The sequence below is a fragment of the Pimephales promelas genome, chromosome 21, assembly GCF_988280905.1.
Source record: "Pimephales promelas chromosome 21, fPimPro1.hap1.1, whole genome shotgun sequence".
NCBI classification, from domain to species: Eukaryota; Metazoa; Chordata; class Actinopteri; order Cypriniformes; family Leuciscidae; genus Pimephales; species Pimephales promelas.
Genome location: NC_142789.1, coordinates 9,402,483 through 9,419,617, shown reverse-complemented (window position 1 = coordinate 9,419,617; position 17,135 = coordinate 9,402,483). Strand labels below are relative to the sequence as shown.

Sequence of the window (17,135 nt, the reverse complement as noted above, 5' to 3'; positions counted from 1 at the left end):
CATGTGCCTACAGCGGCTCAATTATAAGTTTATCAAGCAACGAGACTACTTTTTGTGCGAAAAAAACATAAATAACGACTTTATTCCACTATTCCATTACTTCCTTATGGGCGCATGCGCGAGAACTGAGACGAGGACGTTCTCATTCGTCTACTTCTTGTTACCGGCTGCTCACCGCTTAGGAGTTTTACCGCCCCCTACCGTATAAGATGATGTGCTGATATAGCTGGAAGTGCAAAACTTTCTGTTTACAAGCAGAGGAAGATGCGCGCTGTACATACGCTTTTCAATTTGCGTATTTTCAGCACTATAAGGTGCACTTAAAAGCCTTTAATCTTCTCAAAAAACGACAGTGTTCCTTATAATCAGGAGCGCCATATATGTGGATCATCATTTTATACGGTAGGTGGCGGTAAAACTCCTAACTCCTGTGTGTGTGTGTGTGTGTGTGTGTGTGTGTGTGTGTGTGTGTGTGTGTGTGTGTGTGTGTGTGTGTGTGTGTGTGTGTGTGTGTGTGTGTGTTTGTCCGTCCGCCCGCCACCACTGAAGACCATTTTTGACCCAGGAAAAACCCTGACGTGGCAGTTATAAGATCTCCCTTAAAGGTGCTGTATGCGATTTTTACCGGCCTCTAGCGGTGATGTTTCAGAATGCAACAAGAGCGCTCGTGCTCGTGTGCATGCTAGATCTCAAGAGCGAGCAGTCACTACTGGCCACACAGAGACTTTCAACGCAACGGCGAAATAATCACACAACATGAAACTAATGTAAACTCCCACTGAAAGTACAATAATAGCCTACTTTTATCAGCTTGACGTTGAACTGATGCTCTGTGCTCATACCATGATAATGTTACAATAAACTGCATTTAGCCGACATGTGGTGTTATAAGCCATTTCACTAACTATTTTCGTGTATCTTTCACAATCAGCAATGTCAACACAGGTGAATGTATAATATGATAACGAAAACGGTTAGTGAACTAAACTGAACAGTTTCAGTGTATCGGTAAGATCGTAGGAAGTAACATTACTGTACTGAACGTGTCTGGAAATGTGTATTATAAACAATATGATAGTAGTGGGATGAGTGATGTTAGTCAGTAGATCTAGTAAATAAAATAAGTTACATCCTAAAGCACCTACTTTTTGTTATTCTGGAACATTCTTTTGTATTCATGTCATGTTTCATGTAGTTTACCTTGCTATTTCACTAGAGTTTACTATGTTGATCCGCGTTTTCGCCCGGAGTCGATCAGATTCACGTTTTGCCTGACGAGCTTGGGCACATAAAACTTTTTTGTTTTTTATATTTATGTGGAGGTTGTGTTGTGCTGGAGGCATGACGTTTTGGGCTGTTATCAGACTCCATGTCGTCAGCTGAAGTGCCGTTGGTCGCATGGTTGATTGTATAGAGACTGGATAGAAACATGGTTGACTGGATAGAGAGGCTCGGGAGCGCGCATGCACGTCACATCTGATGGATTTTTTAAGGAAATCCGACCCGGAGACCTCACTTATAAATATGAATATTGGCCTTCAGACATAATAGCAAAACCCGAAAAGTGGATCATTGCAGTGATTACAATGTGAAAGGATTCATTTTATTAAAAAAGTTACATATAGAACCTTTAATTAGATGGGTATTTTGTGTTTGTTTGTATTACTCAAGAGTTCTCCAAAGAAGACATGGCAAAGAGCCTACTGCACATGATAAGCAATGATATTGGACAGCTGGCCTGCCTCTACGCCAAACTGCATAACCTTACCAGAGTCTATTTCGGAGGATTCTTCATTCGAGGACACCCCGTCACCATGCACACCATCACCTATAGCATCAACTTCTTCACTAAGGTCTCCAACCATCACTTTTAAATGCTCATAAGCTGTTTAATAACATATCGATAATGATTAAATGGCTTGCTGGAAAACGTAATGAGGTCAAATGTGCCATTCTGTCAAATATTTTGTTTATTTGATCATTGTCCCAGGCAACTGTGATTTCTATTCTATAATATATAGTTTAATGTGTCTCTTATTACTCTCTTTTATTTCTTATTGTATAATACAACAATAACTACATTTTATTTTTCATTTTCATATTCAAGATATAAATCTCATTACATCCTGCTATGTTTTTCTGTGGATATTTTGGATAAAGAATTGGATTTATTTGTAGGGGGAGGTCCAGGCTTTGTTTCTAAGACATGAAGGATATCTTGGTGCTATTGGGGCCTTTTTGAAGGGGGCTGAAGAAGACAGTAAGTTATTGTCATAAGTACACAACCAAACTGTTTAGTACTTTCTGGAGAGAGTGTAGTTTGTTTTACAGACTGTTTTTTTTTTCTTTTTTGTAGACCCTAACCAGTACAGCTGGGGAGAGAATTATGCTGGCAGCTCTGGTCTCATGAGTGTATCTCCAGAGTTAAATCCTGTGCAGCGGGCTCGTAGCGGAACGGTAAGTTGGCACAGAGAAGAAGCCCACTGTAAATTTGCCGCTGCAGTTTTTTTTTGTTTTTTTTTCATAGACAAAGTAGATTGTAGTTGGATTTATATATTAATTGCAGTATATTTATGGATTTGGTCAACTGAGATCCATACTACTTATCCTTCATGACCTATTTTGTGTTCTCCATAATGTTCTCATTCCATCTCTTTTCTTTTTTTCTTCTCCATCCATCTTCCCCATCTATTCCATAACCTTTTTCCTCAGTTTTCAGTAAGTACTTTCCCATCCAGCCTTTTTTTTGTGTTTTCTCTGGATGCTTTCAAGAAATGCTCAACCTTTAGTTGTTCTGCCAATCAGTGGTAGGATTATTATATAAAAATACAAGAGTATCTTAAAGGGTTAGTTCACCCAAAAATGAAAATTAAGTCATTAATTACTCACCCTCATGCTGTACCAACCCCGTAAGACCTTCGTTCATCTTCGGAACACAAATAAAGATATTTTTGATTGAATCTGAGAGCTAGATCACTCTTCCATAGAATGCCTAAGGGACTGGCTCTTGACGGCCCATAAAGTCATTAAATAAAAGGTTTAAATATTCCATGTGCCTACAGCGGCTCAATTATACGTTTATCATGCGCCCATAAGGAAGTAATGAAATAGTGGAATAAAGTCGTTATTTATGTTTTTTTCGCACAAAAAGTAGTCTCGTCGCTTGATAAACTTATAATTGAGCCGCTGTAGGCACATGGAATATTTAAACCTTTTCTTTAATGACTTTATGGGCCGTCAAGAGCCAGTCCCTTAGGCATTCTATGGAAGAGTGATCTAGCTCTCAGATTCAATCAAAAATATCTTTATTTGTGTTCCGAAGATGAACGAAGGTCTTACGGGGTTGGAACAGCATGGGGGTGAGTAATTAATGACTTAATTTTCATTTTTGGGTGAACTAACCCTTTAAGGTTATTTATCATTATTAATATGTGTGTGCTGCCATGGATATTACTCAGTGTGATGCATTTGGTTTTCATTAATGCAAATGGTGCAACTTAACAAGTAATATATAAGAACTCTCCATCTTGTATGTTTGACAGTTGCTGCAGTGGGAAATGTTATAAAGGCGGCATTTTGATCACACTGTTAGGACCCGTTCACACAGAACTTGTTTTTGCACTGTTTAAAAAAATGCTTTCCAACTCAAACATGCGTTAGATCGACGTATTTGACCATTGCGCCTCTTGTCATTGCTGCTTTTTCACTGTTGCATGCATCTGTGCCATGTTTTTAAATGCAGAGCTAAGTTTAGCTGTTAAACACATTTCAAGACGCTGCCTTCTTTTCCATTTAGCAGCACTGTGGTTCAACACTGTGGTTCTGCATTGTGCAATACTGTTTTGTTGTCTCTGTGAACAGCACAGGAGGACACTGTGGTTTACCATGTCAAAGGCTTTTTGTAAGTCCAAAACCACAGCACCCACCTTGCCCCCTCCGTGCCCCCTCCGTCCAAGCTGGCCTTTATATTTTCCATCAGATAGCAGAAGGCTGCGTCGGTGGAATGATTGCGTCTAAAGCCGAACTGCATGGGGTGCAACAAATTATTCCGGTCGAGGCGATCGGTTAGCTGCTCTATGATGGCTTTCTCGAGAATTTTAGATACTACAGGCATTATGCTAATAGGCCTGTAGTTGCTTATTTCATTTTTACCTGCAGATTTGTATATTGGGATTATAACTGCAGTTTTAAATACAATGGGAAAGATACTCTCATCAATAGATTTATTCAAGATATATGTAATAACTGGTGTTAAAATATCCCTGTTTTTTAATGAAAGAGCTATCAATGCCCCAAAAGTCTTTTGCTTTTGAATTTGATAAGGATTTGAGTATTATTTTATCCTTTTTTAGAACCATCAATGCTTTTAAAACATAAAGCTTCATGATCGCTAACAGGTGGCTGAGGTAATAAACAAGGAGACAATCCAGAGGCATCTTGGATAATTTCATTCACTGAGTCAATAAAATAATCATTAAAATGGTTTGAAACTATTTGTCTATGGTGGTTTTCATCATTTATTTTCAGCTCTATTATTCCGCTCTTAGTTTGCTCCTTTCCAGTTAATTTATCTGTAGTTTGCCAAAGTTCTTTAGAGTTGCCCTTAGCTTGTTTAATTAAATTCAGATAAAACATTGACTACGTTTACATGCAGCCAATTGGTCGGGTTAAAGTCACTCTTCGGGTTTCTGAAACATTAGGAGTTACCCATTTACATGCGTGAGCAGAGAGCGTTTCTCCTGTATACATGTAATTGCAATATCGCGATGTAAACAGTGACGGGCGGTTCGCGTCTAGACGTACGGACAACCTTAAGACGCAATATGTGTCATTTCCGATTCTTCTTCCTGTATCCAAAGACAACAACAACAACAGCAGCACGCGGATAATGAATAGTTTGGGGCAGATAGTGATCACCTTTGTTTGTGCTTTGATGCTGGTAACGTTACTGAGCTCTCTCCAAAAGTATGCTGTGCTGCATCTCGCCATGTTTACTTCTGGTATACTGCACGCGGATTTTTGTATGCGCAGAGAAGTTTCTCTACTCAAAAGACCAAGATTCCTTGCGAATAGAACATGTGCAGAACACAAATCACTATGGGGATATGCCGATACGCGTTTACATGACCAAAAATTCAGGTTAGAAAAGGGGTACCCCAGGTATAATATCCCGGTTTTTAAAATCCGGGATATGAGCATATTCGGGTTTTTGCCGTTGTTTACATGGCCGTTCGCGACCGGGTTATAGCTAACATCCCGGTTTTGAACGGGTTATTAGCTGCATGTAAACGTAGTCATTGTTTTTGCTTGTCTTAGCTGTTGACTTTATTTGAGGATTTGATATTTGGCGTGGTTTACGAATGCCCGAAGCCATATTATTAGGTGCTACGAATGTCTATCAAATGCGCCTGTACGTAGCTCATAGCCAATCGGGTCAATGATACCAGATGACGTATGTAGAGCAACAGAAAATTAGACGAGGAAAAAGACGATGGGTCAGAGATTTAGGAGATTTAACGTAAAACTTCAAATAATAGCTGAGTCCCAAATAGACGCCTGTCTCTTTTTCACGCCTGGTGTGACTGCAGGTTTGGGTAAATAAAAGCCGGTTTCTGGTTGTTAATCTTCTAAAACCGTCAGATCGTCCGCTTTTTGGCAGCCGCCAAAGAAACTTTTTGTCCCGCCAAAGCCTATTTTGATCAGTGAGTGATGTAGAATAGAATGACTGCTGCACTTGACAGGGCGCATAACGAGCAGAGAGAGCGAGAGCGAGAGTGCGCCTGCACTCTCACATCTTGAAACACGAGTGCTGTCTAGCTTCTTTCTCCCTCACACATATTAATCAAATCAATTGACACGAAAGTAAAAGGTTGAAAGACCGCAGTTTCACGTGGAGCATTAGAGATTAGAGACTCAATGAACAACATCTCAACACTAAATTATTAAGGCTGGTTTCATATAGACGCCTGTCTCAAATACAAGCCGGTGCAGTTTGACGATTTGGGAAAATAAAAGCCCAGGCTATTTTTTTTAAGTTTTATGGTATGTATACACAAAGGCTGTATCAAAAGGTAGCTTCGCTGCCAAGATGGATCCATACATATAAACAAACTGCTTTGGTTTCGCATAGACGTCGTCATCATCTTGCTGTTCCCTTCCCGTTCTGTGATTGGTTCCCTATCTCAGGGGAAAATTTGGTTCATGGTGTCCAGGCTGCCTAGCAGCGTGAATAAAGTCGCGCTGCGGCAAGGCAGCATGGGGAAACCCAGGCTACAACAACTACATAAATGTATCCTCTAACCGTTCAGAAACATCTAGTGTCATTCTAAAAGTTGTAACTTCTTCCTGAGTCTCTACATCTGTGTCCGACTCTGGTTCGAACATGTATGGCTGAACACCGCTACTGACAATGGGCTATATGCACGCATAAGTTCCGCATTTGACGTAAGGATGCTCGTCCATTTCCGGTTGTGTAGATTAAAGCGGAGGAAAACCGGAGAAAACGGGATTATGGCAGAGTCTTCAATATTTACTGTCCTCGCGTCTTTGAAACGAAACGTACATACGTTTAGATGTAATTTTATATATAGTTATGTTTATTTAATATAATTTTAAAAAGAAGCATAAACACAACGAGGGGTGTCTGTTTTATCTGTTTTTGTGACTAACGTTTCATTAGTATAACCATGGAGTATAAAATTCAATATAAATTCTCGGTATTGCATTGGACTCTATGATCGGCGGAAGTTATCGAGCATCCCTAATGCTTCACCGGAAATAACGCCGTGCATAGAGCCCATTTCTGACATTTTGGCTGCGTGACATTCTCCAGTTTTGTTGTAGCCAAGAGTATCTGAAGCATAGATATCCACAATAAAGGCTAGATATCTCATCCACGCTGCTGGCCAATGGAGGTCGACGTCTGCACCTGGCGGCCATCTTGTCACAGGCAGCTCGCTCACTCGTAACATTGTGTTTTAATGGTGCATGTACTTTTTAAATAACCATAACTTGCTCAATTTTCTACCAATTTTCAAACGGTTTGGTTTGTTTTAAACATCAAAGATGTAGTTATGACACTGCATACTTATGAATAATAAGTGTAATAATAAATAATCATCCAGAATTATAGCCACGTTAATAAAGTTTGCAAGAAACCAAACCGTTTGTAAATCCATCAAGATTTCAACGAGATAAGAGTGTTTGTGTTCGTGCTAATCACTCATCTTACATCAGCTTGCCTGTGACAAGATGGCCGCCGGTGATGACGATAAAAATTCCGCCGTAAGACATCTAGCCTTTATTGTGGATATCTATGATCTGAAGCACAAGCTGTAAAGGCTCCGCCCTCTTCTGGAAAGGGAGTTTAAAGAAACACACAAATCGGCTTGTTTTTGCTCACCCAAATAGGGGCAAATTTGACAAGCTATAATGAATGACCTGTGGGGTATTTTGAGCTGAAACTTTACAGATGCATTCTAGGGACATCATAGAATTTATATTACTTATGAAAAGTGGCATAATGGGCTCTATGCACGGCGTTATTTCCGGTGAAGCATTAGGGATGCTCGATAACTTCCGCCGATCATAGAGTCCAATGCAATACCGAGAATTTATATTGAATTTTATACTCCATGGTTATACTAATGAAACGTTAGTCACAAAAACAGATAAAACAGACAACCCTCGTTGTGTTTATGCTTCTTTTTAAAATTATTTTAAATAAACATAACTATATATAAAATTACATCTAAACGTATGTACGTTTCGTTTCAAAGACGGGAGGAGAGTAAATATTGAAGACTCTGCCATAATCCCGTTTTCTCCGGTTTTCCTCCGCTTTAATCTACACAACCGGAAATGGACGAGCATCCTTACGTCAAATGCGGAACTTATGCGTGCATATAGCCCATAGGTCCCCTTTAAAGGCCAGAAGTAAAATCTGTTGTGAACCCAAGATCAATGTATTTTCCTGTTTAATTCTACAACATAAAGTACATCAGTAATACTCCCTGTGATTTATTTTAATGTATTTAATTACTTATGATGGTGGCTAAAAAGTGAAGGAAGTGAAAAACTAGGAAGTAGCTAAATGGGACTACACTGGTTGTTGAGGACATTAAAGTCTGCATGAAACAGAAGTTGCGATAGTCTTTTCTTCACTGTGACAAAAAAATATAGCATGGGACTTGATTTTGTCTATCGGGAATTGATTGGGTTGTTATCTTTTGCTATTGCGGGTGACAAAAAAGATTTGTCAATTTTGATTTCATGGTGACTTTAAACATCACTGAACAGGAAAACTCATTGACTCACTAGTTTGCTTTCACAGCCTTGTTGTGTTTTATGATTATGCTCTTGGAATCTATTCTAACTCAGACTTTCAGGTTTTTTTTTTTTTTAATAAAGACTGAAAGTGTTGTTGGAAGCTGCGATTGTTTTAACCACTTTTTGGTGTCACCAGCATTTGTGTTGAGGATGTATTGCAGTTCCTTTGCAGATGAATGCACAAATTGGCATTTAGTACATTGTGGTTACTTACTTACTATTCCTACATTGTCTCCAGTTCGACATGTTGGAGATGGACCGCCTGGAGAGGCAGCTAGTGAACCTCCCCCTGCTGCAGGACCCAACCTCTTATATTCCAGACACAGTGGACTTGACTGAGGATGCTTTGTCTCGAGATTACTGGCTCTTCTGCTTTGAGGATGCATTGGATGGGGTGAGGCTTCGAGGTTAATTAAGAAAATAAGTATACAGGTCTCACAACTCATCTGAACAACAACCATCCAGTGGGATTTTCTGACCATCATGTAAAGCGACAATGTGTTTAATCTGAAACAATAATTGACCAGTATAGGGAAAAATAGCATAGCTGTGTCCTTCAATAAACAGTGTCCTTCTACAGTATATACTTCTATGAAGACATTGGTTAGCTGGTTCAGGTGTGTTTGATTAGGGTTGGAGCTAAACTCTACAGTACAGCAGCTCTCTAGGACCGAATTTTTCTACCCTTGGCTTAGACTTTCAATAGATGGACAAAAAAGAAATATTAAAAATAGCTATTTGATAGTATATGCAGCGTTTTTCCCTGTGGTATCAAAAATGGTATTAAAAATCGATACTTTTCAAGGTATCGTATCGAAGCTAGAAATTCCAGTATCGTGACAACACGCATGTAATAAATTATGTTTATATATTTTAAAGCATTGAAGGGATTGTTCACTTTGAAATTAATTTTTGATATGTTTTAGCTTACCTCAAGGGCATCCAAGATGTGGGTCTTTTTTTCCACATTATTTTCAATTTTGATATATTCTTAGGTCAAACCGTTCTTGTCTGTCAGTCATATAATGGAGGTTTATGGGGTTCACATATGGGTCCACCTGAACAAGCATGCACAGAGAAGTCCAAATTAAACATGATTTAATGACTTTAATGACTGATTTAATGATAAATGTAAGTACACATTGATGGCCTAAAACACGAAACGAGCGGTTTGAGTGAGAAAATGAACAGTATTTATATCGTTTTTGCCTCTTGTAATCACAGTCACGTCCAAGTGATTTGAAGGCATGGGAGCTTCGGTCTGCGCATGCGCTGGAAGTGATCTCTCTTGCGTGTATGTCACTCATTGTTTACACAGAGATTTCGGAAGACCATTTACCTTTCACTGTGAAGATCTTCCATTGCGATTTCCTGTATATCTAAATATGTTTAGATCTTCACAGTGAAAGGTAAAACTTCCGAAATCTCTGTGTAAATATTGAGTAACGTACACGCGAGAGAGATCATTTCCGGCACATGTGCAGACCGAAGTGCCCGTGCCTTTAGATCACTTGGACGTGACTGTGGTTACAAGAGGTAAAAGTGATATAAATACTGTTCGTTTTCCCACTCAAACTGCTCGTTTCGTGTCTTAAGTCATCAATGTGTACTTAAATTTACGAGTCATTAAATCATGTTTAATTTGGACTTCTCTGTGCATGCTTTTTCAGGTGGACCCATAGGTGAACCCCATAAACCTCCATTATATGACTGACAGACAAGAACAGTTTGACCTAAAAATATGTGATGCGATCTGGAAAAAAAAACCCACCACATGGTGAAATTTGACATATTTCAGGTTTTAATACCATATTAAAGCTGGGTTCAAGCCCTTTCCAAATCTGTTTTTATTTCTTTTATCGTTTGTCTGTAACAAAAGTTATGGTTATTTGAAGTCGTCTGATCACGCTGTGATTTTCAAAAATGGAAATTTGAGAAAAACAGGTTTAATTAACTGCCACGTCCTGCTAGCGGGATGACTGACGCTCCCTTCTTTATTGCGTTTTTTCATATCACATATTTTAGTAATCATCATAGATTAGGTATTTGAAAGCTTATGAATTCGAAATTCAACCTGTGAAAACCGTTTTAAAATTGGACAAAATTAGAGAGGCGAGCAAGATCTTTTAAACGAGCAGCTTCAAACTCTGTTGTTCTCCGCATCACACCACACGATAACGCTAGATAAAAATAAATAAATAAATAAATAACCTGTTGTAGTTCACTCAGGACTGGACTTTATTTTGTTACAGTATGTGGTTTATTTTAATAGGTGAACTGTCTTTGTAGTGTTAAGAGAAGGAGAGCTAAACGGGAGATATTGTTTTTCCGTTCCGCCTGCGTATTCTTAAAGAGAAACACAGTCTTTTCAGCTGGACATTATAAATCGCTGTTTTTCTGCAGTAAACTAGTGAATTTTCCCAAGATATACTCAGAGATGATAAACAAGATGTTATAGAATAATAATTTAATAAAAACCCAATTTTGACAAAAAAACTGACATTCAATCTATATTTAGACTTTACTGAAAACATACCAGCGCAACATCTAACAGGTTTTTCCAGATCGCATCACATATATCAAAATTGAAAATACTGTGGAAACAAAGACACCTTCATCTTGGATGCCCTTGAGGTAAGCTAAAACATATCAAAAATTAATTTCAAAGTGAACTATTCCTTTAAAGGTTTTATATGGAATTTTTCGTCTAAAATGAATCCTTTTTTTATTGCTTGTGTGTGAGGGGGTTGTAATCACATATTACAATGATCCACTAGTCAGGTTTTGCTATTACCTCTGAAGGCCAGTATTCCTATTTCTATGTGAAGTCTCCAGGTCGGATTTTCTGCGAAATCCATCGGATGTGACGTGCATGCGTGCTCCCGAACCTCTCTTTTTTATATACAGTCTATGCGAAGGCACTGCAGCTGACGACATGAGTCTGTTAACATCAAAACACTCCTGCCTCCAGCACAACACACACTCCAACACAAACTCCACAGAAATATAAAAAACAAAACAAAAATGTATCTGCTGAAGCTTCTCAGGCCAAACGTTAATCGGATCGACTTAGGACGAAGAGCGTTTGAATTATGGAGAGACCTCCGCTATTTTTATTGTGATAAATTACAAGTTTTCAGATATGCTGAAATAATGGTAAACTGTGATGAAATAGCAAGGTAAACTACAACATACATGAGACATGAAATGAATACAAAAGACTGTTCCAGGATAATAAAAAGTAGGAGCTTTAGGATGTAACTTTTATTTTATGTACTAGATCTACTGTCTAACGTCACTCATCCCACTACTATCATATTGTTTATAATACACGGTACAGTAATATTACTTCCTACGATCTTACTGTTACACTGATTCACTGATTTACACTCTAGTTCACTAACCGTTTTCATTATCATATTATACATTCACCTATGTTGACACCGATTGTGAAAGATACACGAATAGTTAGTGAAATGCCTTATGCTAGATAACACCACAAATGTAACATTATCATGGTACGAGCATGGAGCATTAGTTATAAAGCTAATAAAAGTATCCTATTATTTTAATGTTGCAGTGGGAGTTTACACGAGTTTCCAGCATGTTGTGTGATGCTTTCTCCAGTGTGTGTAAAGTCTCAATGTGGCCGTGTACCATGAGTGATCGCTCTTGTGTTCGAGCACATGCAAGAGCATGAGCGCTCTTGTAAAAATTGGTTGTAATCTGAAACATCACCGATAGAGGCCACTAAAAAATACATACAGCACCTTTAAATCACTATCAAATATCGCAGTTCATTTGATTCATTCCTAGCATTTTAAATGAATTATTGATTATTGAATTATTGAAACAAACAATTAATGATGGAACGGGAAGGATGGAACGGGAGATTGACAGACGGATCGGTGCAGCTTCCGCAGTAATGCGGTCGATGTACCGGTCTGTTGTGGTGAAGAAGGAGCTGAGCCGTAAGGCAAAGCTCTCGATTTACCGGTCAATCTACGTTCCTACTCTCACCTATGGTCATGAGCTTTGGGTCATGACCGAAAGGACAAGATCCCGGATACAGGCGGCTGAAATGAGCTTTCTCCACAGGGTGGCTGGGCGATCCCTTAGAGATAGGGTGAGAAGCTCGGTCACTCGGGAGGAGCTCAGAGTAGAGCCGCTGCTCCTCCACATCGAGAGGGGTCAGCTGAGGTGGCTCGGGCATCTGTTCCGGATGCCCCCTGGACGCCTTCCTGGGGAGGTGTTCCGGGCACGTCCCACTGGGTGGAGGCCCCGGGGAAGACCTAGGACACGCTGGAGAGACTATGTCTCCCGGCTGGCCTGGGAACGCCTCGGTATCCCCCCAGAACAGCTGGAGGAAGTGTCTAGGGAGAGGGAAGTCTGTGAATCTCTGTTTAGACTGCTGCCCCCGCGACCCGGCTCCGGATGAGCCGAAGTAGATGGATGGACAATTAATGATTAAAAAAATGTTCATGTTTCAAGATCGGTTCCTGTGCATTTTCTGGATTCGATGCATCAAGTAAACTAGTGAATCATTACACTCCTTGAAAACACTGAAATATATACATTGTCAGTATTCTGTGCTTGCCCTGTAAAATTGAAGCCTGCAACTGACCTTGACCTTTAAATACATTTAAAAATCTGAATTGTTAAAGAGAGAATCGTGAAGCGTTTTTTTTCTCCCACCCCAAATATGTAGATAGATATGTAGTTCCTCGACACTCTAAAACTAAGAATAAAATTTACATATTTATATTGCCATGCACCCCCACTGTGAAGCTACTGAACTGTCCCTCCCAACCCCCATATCTGTGATCGAGCATCTGAGGCTGACTACTAAAAAACAATCCTTCATTGATTGAAGAATTAAAATAGAATCTTTTGCTTGATGATTTAGCTGCTTCCTTTTACTATGCCAGCTTTTTTCTAAGCAAAATGAAGGGGAAATTCACACTCATGTTCCTTGTCGCTTGATAATTCAATTCCACAGTCAGGGATCCTGGGATCCTTACAACTCTCTTTCTACAAACACTTTCTGGATAGCGAACACCATGATATTTTTTCGTTTTTCTTTTCAGAACTGATGTTTGTTGATATTCTGATTAGAATGCTATAAAATGTGAATTTATTCATACCATGGATTATATTTGTTGCTTTGTGTAAAATGGAAATGCATTGTAATTGTAGCCTATACATGTAAGCACAAAACATTTTGGTGTATAATTAATCAGTGTGGTTTAGAACTGCAGGAGACATACAATCTCTCTGCATTAATAAAAAAAAAAAAAAAAAAAAAAAAACGAACAGTAGCCTGTGTTTGGGATTTAAACCTGTGTCATTGACATTGTTGGCCAATGCTCTACCACTCGACTACCAATTAACTTTCTGTGAAATGCCCTGAAGTTCCCTTTTCCAGCAGTAACCATCGTGTCCGAGCACGCTAGAGAGAAGCGCTCTTCATTCATCTCATTCAGCAATAGTAAAAATATCACTGTTCCACCTCCTCCTTTTATTTATTTTCTGGCATAATTGTACAGTTTGTTGGCAGACTGATCTCATGAAGTAGCGTGTGTATGACACGCCAATTCGTATTTCCATTTTTGGCGTGCTATCAACACGCATAATCGCTTTTCAGCGTGTTTATGAACGCCGTTGACTTAATATTATTTCTGTATATATAAATATTTGACTTACCTCAACCCCGTCCCTAAACCTAACCGTCACTGGGGTTAATGGCATTTATGACTGTTCCCTTATCATCCTAGGAAAGAAAAACATAGCTCCCCAGATGTAGATGTACATTTTGCTTTGTTTTGGTCGGACATTTGACGGCGTGTACGGACACGCGGAATGACGCGGACGTTAATGGCATAGACATGCACGCATGCACGCGGATAGCTCAAAATGCGTCGCGATAACACGCCACTTGACTCGAAATTGGCGTGTATGTTTATGCAAAAGTCATGATGTCATGTTGTTGTTGGGATGGAAGCTCCAGAACTGCAACTGACTGAATCCATGACTTAATCTTGTTATTTTGAACAGGTGGTGAAGCGAGCTGTGGCTAGCCAGAAAGACCAACCAGAGGCTGTGGAGAGGGCAGAAAAGTTTCGGCAGAAATACTGTCACAAACTCCAGACTCTTCGGCACCAGCCTTTGTAAGAGCATCATGAACCTAAAGCCTCTCCTCATTCTTCTGCTTGACTGTATTTGTGGCTTAATGTTCAACAAGATCTTAGTAGAAATTAGGATGTTTTATTAGTTACAGTCTTGTAGTGTGTGTGTGTGTGTGTGTGTGTGTGTGTGTGTGTGTGTGTGTGTGTGTGTGTGTGTGTGCGCTTGCTAGATGAGTGTTTTCTCTTCTAATGTAGCTTGCCTCTCCTCTCATCTTTAGTGCTTATGGATCCCTCACCGTCAGAAGTCTTTTAGACACAAGAGAACACTGTTTAAACGAGTTCAACTTTCCTGACCCCTACTCTAAGGTTTACATTGAATCATCCTTCACCTTGCCTTTGGTTATTCAAATCACATCAGTTCCCCACAATCTGTTAAATTAAATCTTGGAAACATATTTTTCTGTCATGAGATTGTTTAAATCTCTATACTTGTGCATCTGTTTGTCTTATATTCCAGTGGTTAAACCATTATTTTGGATGAGTGTTTTTTTTTAGTTGTTAGTGGCTGAATTATCTGATTCAGTCTGAATCTCTTGTTTTCCTGTAGATCAAGCAGAAAGAGAATGACATGGCCCTGAAATACTATCTGAAGGTGGTGAAGTCAGTAGAGGAACTGAGCTGGGAGCAAAGACAGTTCACTTTGGTCAAAGGCCTCCTGGCCGGCAACGTTTTCGACTGGGGAGCCAAAGCTGTGTCAGAGTGAGTGTACTAACAAATATGCCAGTTTTTTTTTTTTTTTTTTTGTTTTTTTTTTGGAGGAGGTATATTCATAGCTTTATTTGTTTTTCAGTGTGCTTGAATCAGATCCAGACTTTGGGTTTGAACAAGCAAAACAACAATTACAAGGTATGAAAACTTTCTGATAAATAATAAACTTATAAAAAAGGTTTGTTCTGTACTGGTCAAAAGTTTCGAATAATTGGAATTTATTTGATCAAAAATACACTTAAAAACAATAATATTATTACAATATTATTATTAAATATGATTACATTCAAAAGAACAGTTGTCCATTTTAATCTATTAAAATGTAATTTATTGCTGTGATGGCAGAGATTATTTTTCAAGGTTTTTCCTGGATCAAAAAGTAAAGAAAAAGTAAATCCACAATAAATGCAAAAAAAAAAAGTTTGCAATATTAACTTAACCTATTTTTTCATGAAATAAAAAAAAAAAATCAAGGTCGGGACAGATCATAAAACAAAGTTCTTAGAACTATCTGTAAATGTAAAACGTCACTGAGTGATTTGAAGGTTTATAATAAAATGAACAAAGTAACACATTACATAGAAAAAGTGGCAGGTTTAATATTTTGCATTCACACTCCAAGATTTAATCCACAGATCATTTGACATACAGTATCAGATTGGTGTATTTCGTCCATTGCTCAGGTTATGGTAAATGGACTGCATTTATATAGCGCTTTCATAGACCCAATGGTCAACAAAGCGCTTTACATTTGCCTCACATTCACCCACATTCACTCACTCATTCATACACCGACGGTGGTGTCAGCCATGCAAGGCGCCATCCAGCTCGTTAGCTGGGGTTAGCTGGGGTTAGGTGTCTTGCTCATGGACACCTCGACACTTGGTCAGGTGGAACCGGGGATTGAACCACCAACCTTTCGGTTAAAAGACAATCTACATGAACTAGAGACCTGCACGGGACACAATTTTCAGACCTGCTCCCGCAGTGTTCAGTCCCGCTCCCGCCCGCTCCCGCAAAGATTTGTCATTTTTAGACCCGCTCCCGCCCGCATCTGTGATATAATGTCCCGCTCCCGCCCGCACTTTCTGACGAAAGGTCTTGGCCCTGGGGAAAAAAAATGCGTGCTCACAAAATTCCTTACCAATACTTGTTAACATATTTATTGGTAAGCCTGCATAATCAACCATACAAAACATTAAACAGGCATCAGTAACGAACGCCAACAAAGATAAACATTAATCGGCCCAAATTCCATTAGGCTTAACATGCAACAAAAAAAAATATATATATATATTCGATTAGGTAATATTATTATCTATCTGATATATATAATTCGATAATGCTCCTGTCACATTATAGGCTAGCCATGAACTAAAACATTGCGACTAAAAAACTATTTGGGCTTTGAGCCGCTCAGTGCAGGTGTTAAACTGAAAATAGCCTGTGTGCCTACCTTTTAATTTTAATAATAATAATAATAATATAATAATAATATGAATATGAATAGAATAATATGAATAATAATAATAATAAGAAGAAGAAAAAAAAAACTCAGCAGGTCGCTACCAGCATGTCTAAATGAAAATGATCAAAATAAAGGTAAAAGAAGCAGATAATGTTCCTGTCACATTATAGGCTAGCCATGAACTAAAACATTGTGACTAAAAAACTATGTGGGCTTTGAGCCGCTCAGTGCAGGTGTTAAACTGAAAATAGCCTGTGTGCCTACCTTTTAATTTTAATAATAGACTAATAATATGAACATGAATAATAGGCCTGAATAATAATAATAATAAGAAGAAGAAAAATAAAAACTCAGCAGGTCGCTAGCATGTCTAAATGAAAATTATCAAAATAAAGGTAAAAGAAGCAGATAATGTTCCTGTCACATCATAGGCTAGCCATTAACTA

General features: G+C 38.8%; 1 protein-coding gene across 3 annotated transcripts in view; it reads left to right on the top strand.

Annotated features, from left to right (window-relative positions):
- Positions 1–17,135, top strand: part of pank4 (pantothenate kinase 4 (inactive)) — a 64,813-nt gene that overhangs the window by 23,132 nt on the left and 24,546 nt on the right. For all 3 annotated transcript variants that reach the window (XM_039655449.2, XM_039655445.2, XM_039655446.2), the window contains exons 7-14: positions 1,672–1,853; positions 2,179–2,260; positions 2,357–2,457; positions 8,567–8,722; positions 14,383–14,495; positions 14,732–14,819; positions 15,061–15,212; positions 15,304–15,359. In XM_039655449.2, coding sequence (XP_039511383.1) covers positions 1,672–1,853; positions 2,179–2,260; positions 2,357–2,457; positions 8,567–8,722; positions 14,383–14,495; positions 14,732–14,819; positions 15,061–15,212; positions 15,304–15,359 — 930 coding nt within the window. The remainder of the gene's footprint in view (positions 1–1,671; positions 1,854–2,178; positions 2,261–2,356; positions 2,458–8,566; positions 8,723–14,382; positions 14,496–14,731; positions 14,820–15,060; positions 15,213–15,303; positions 15,360–17,135) is intronic.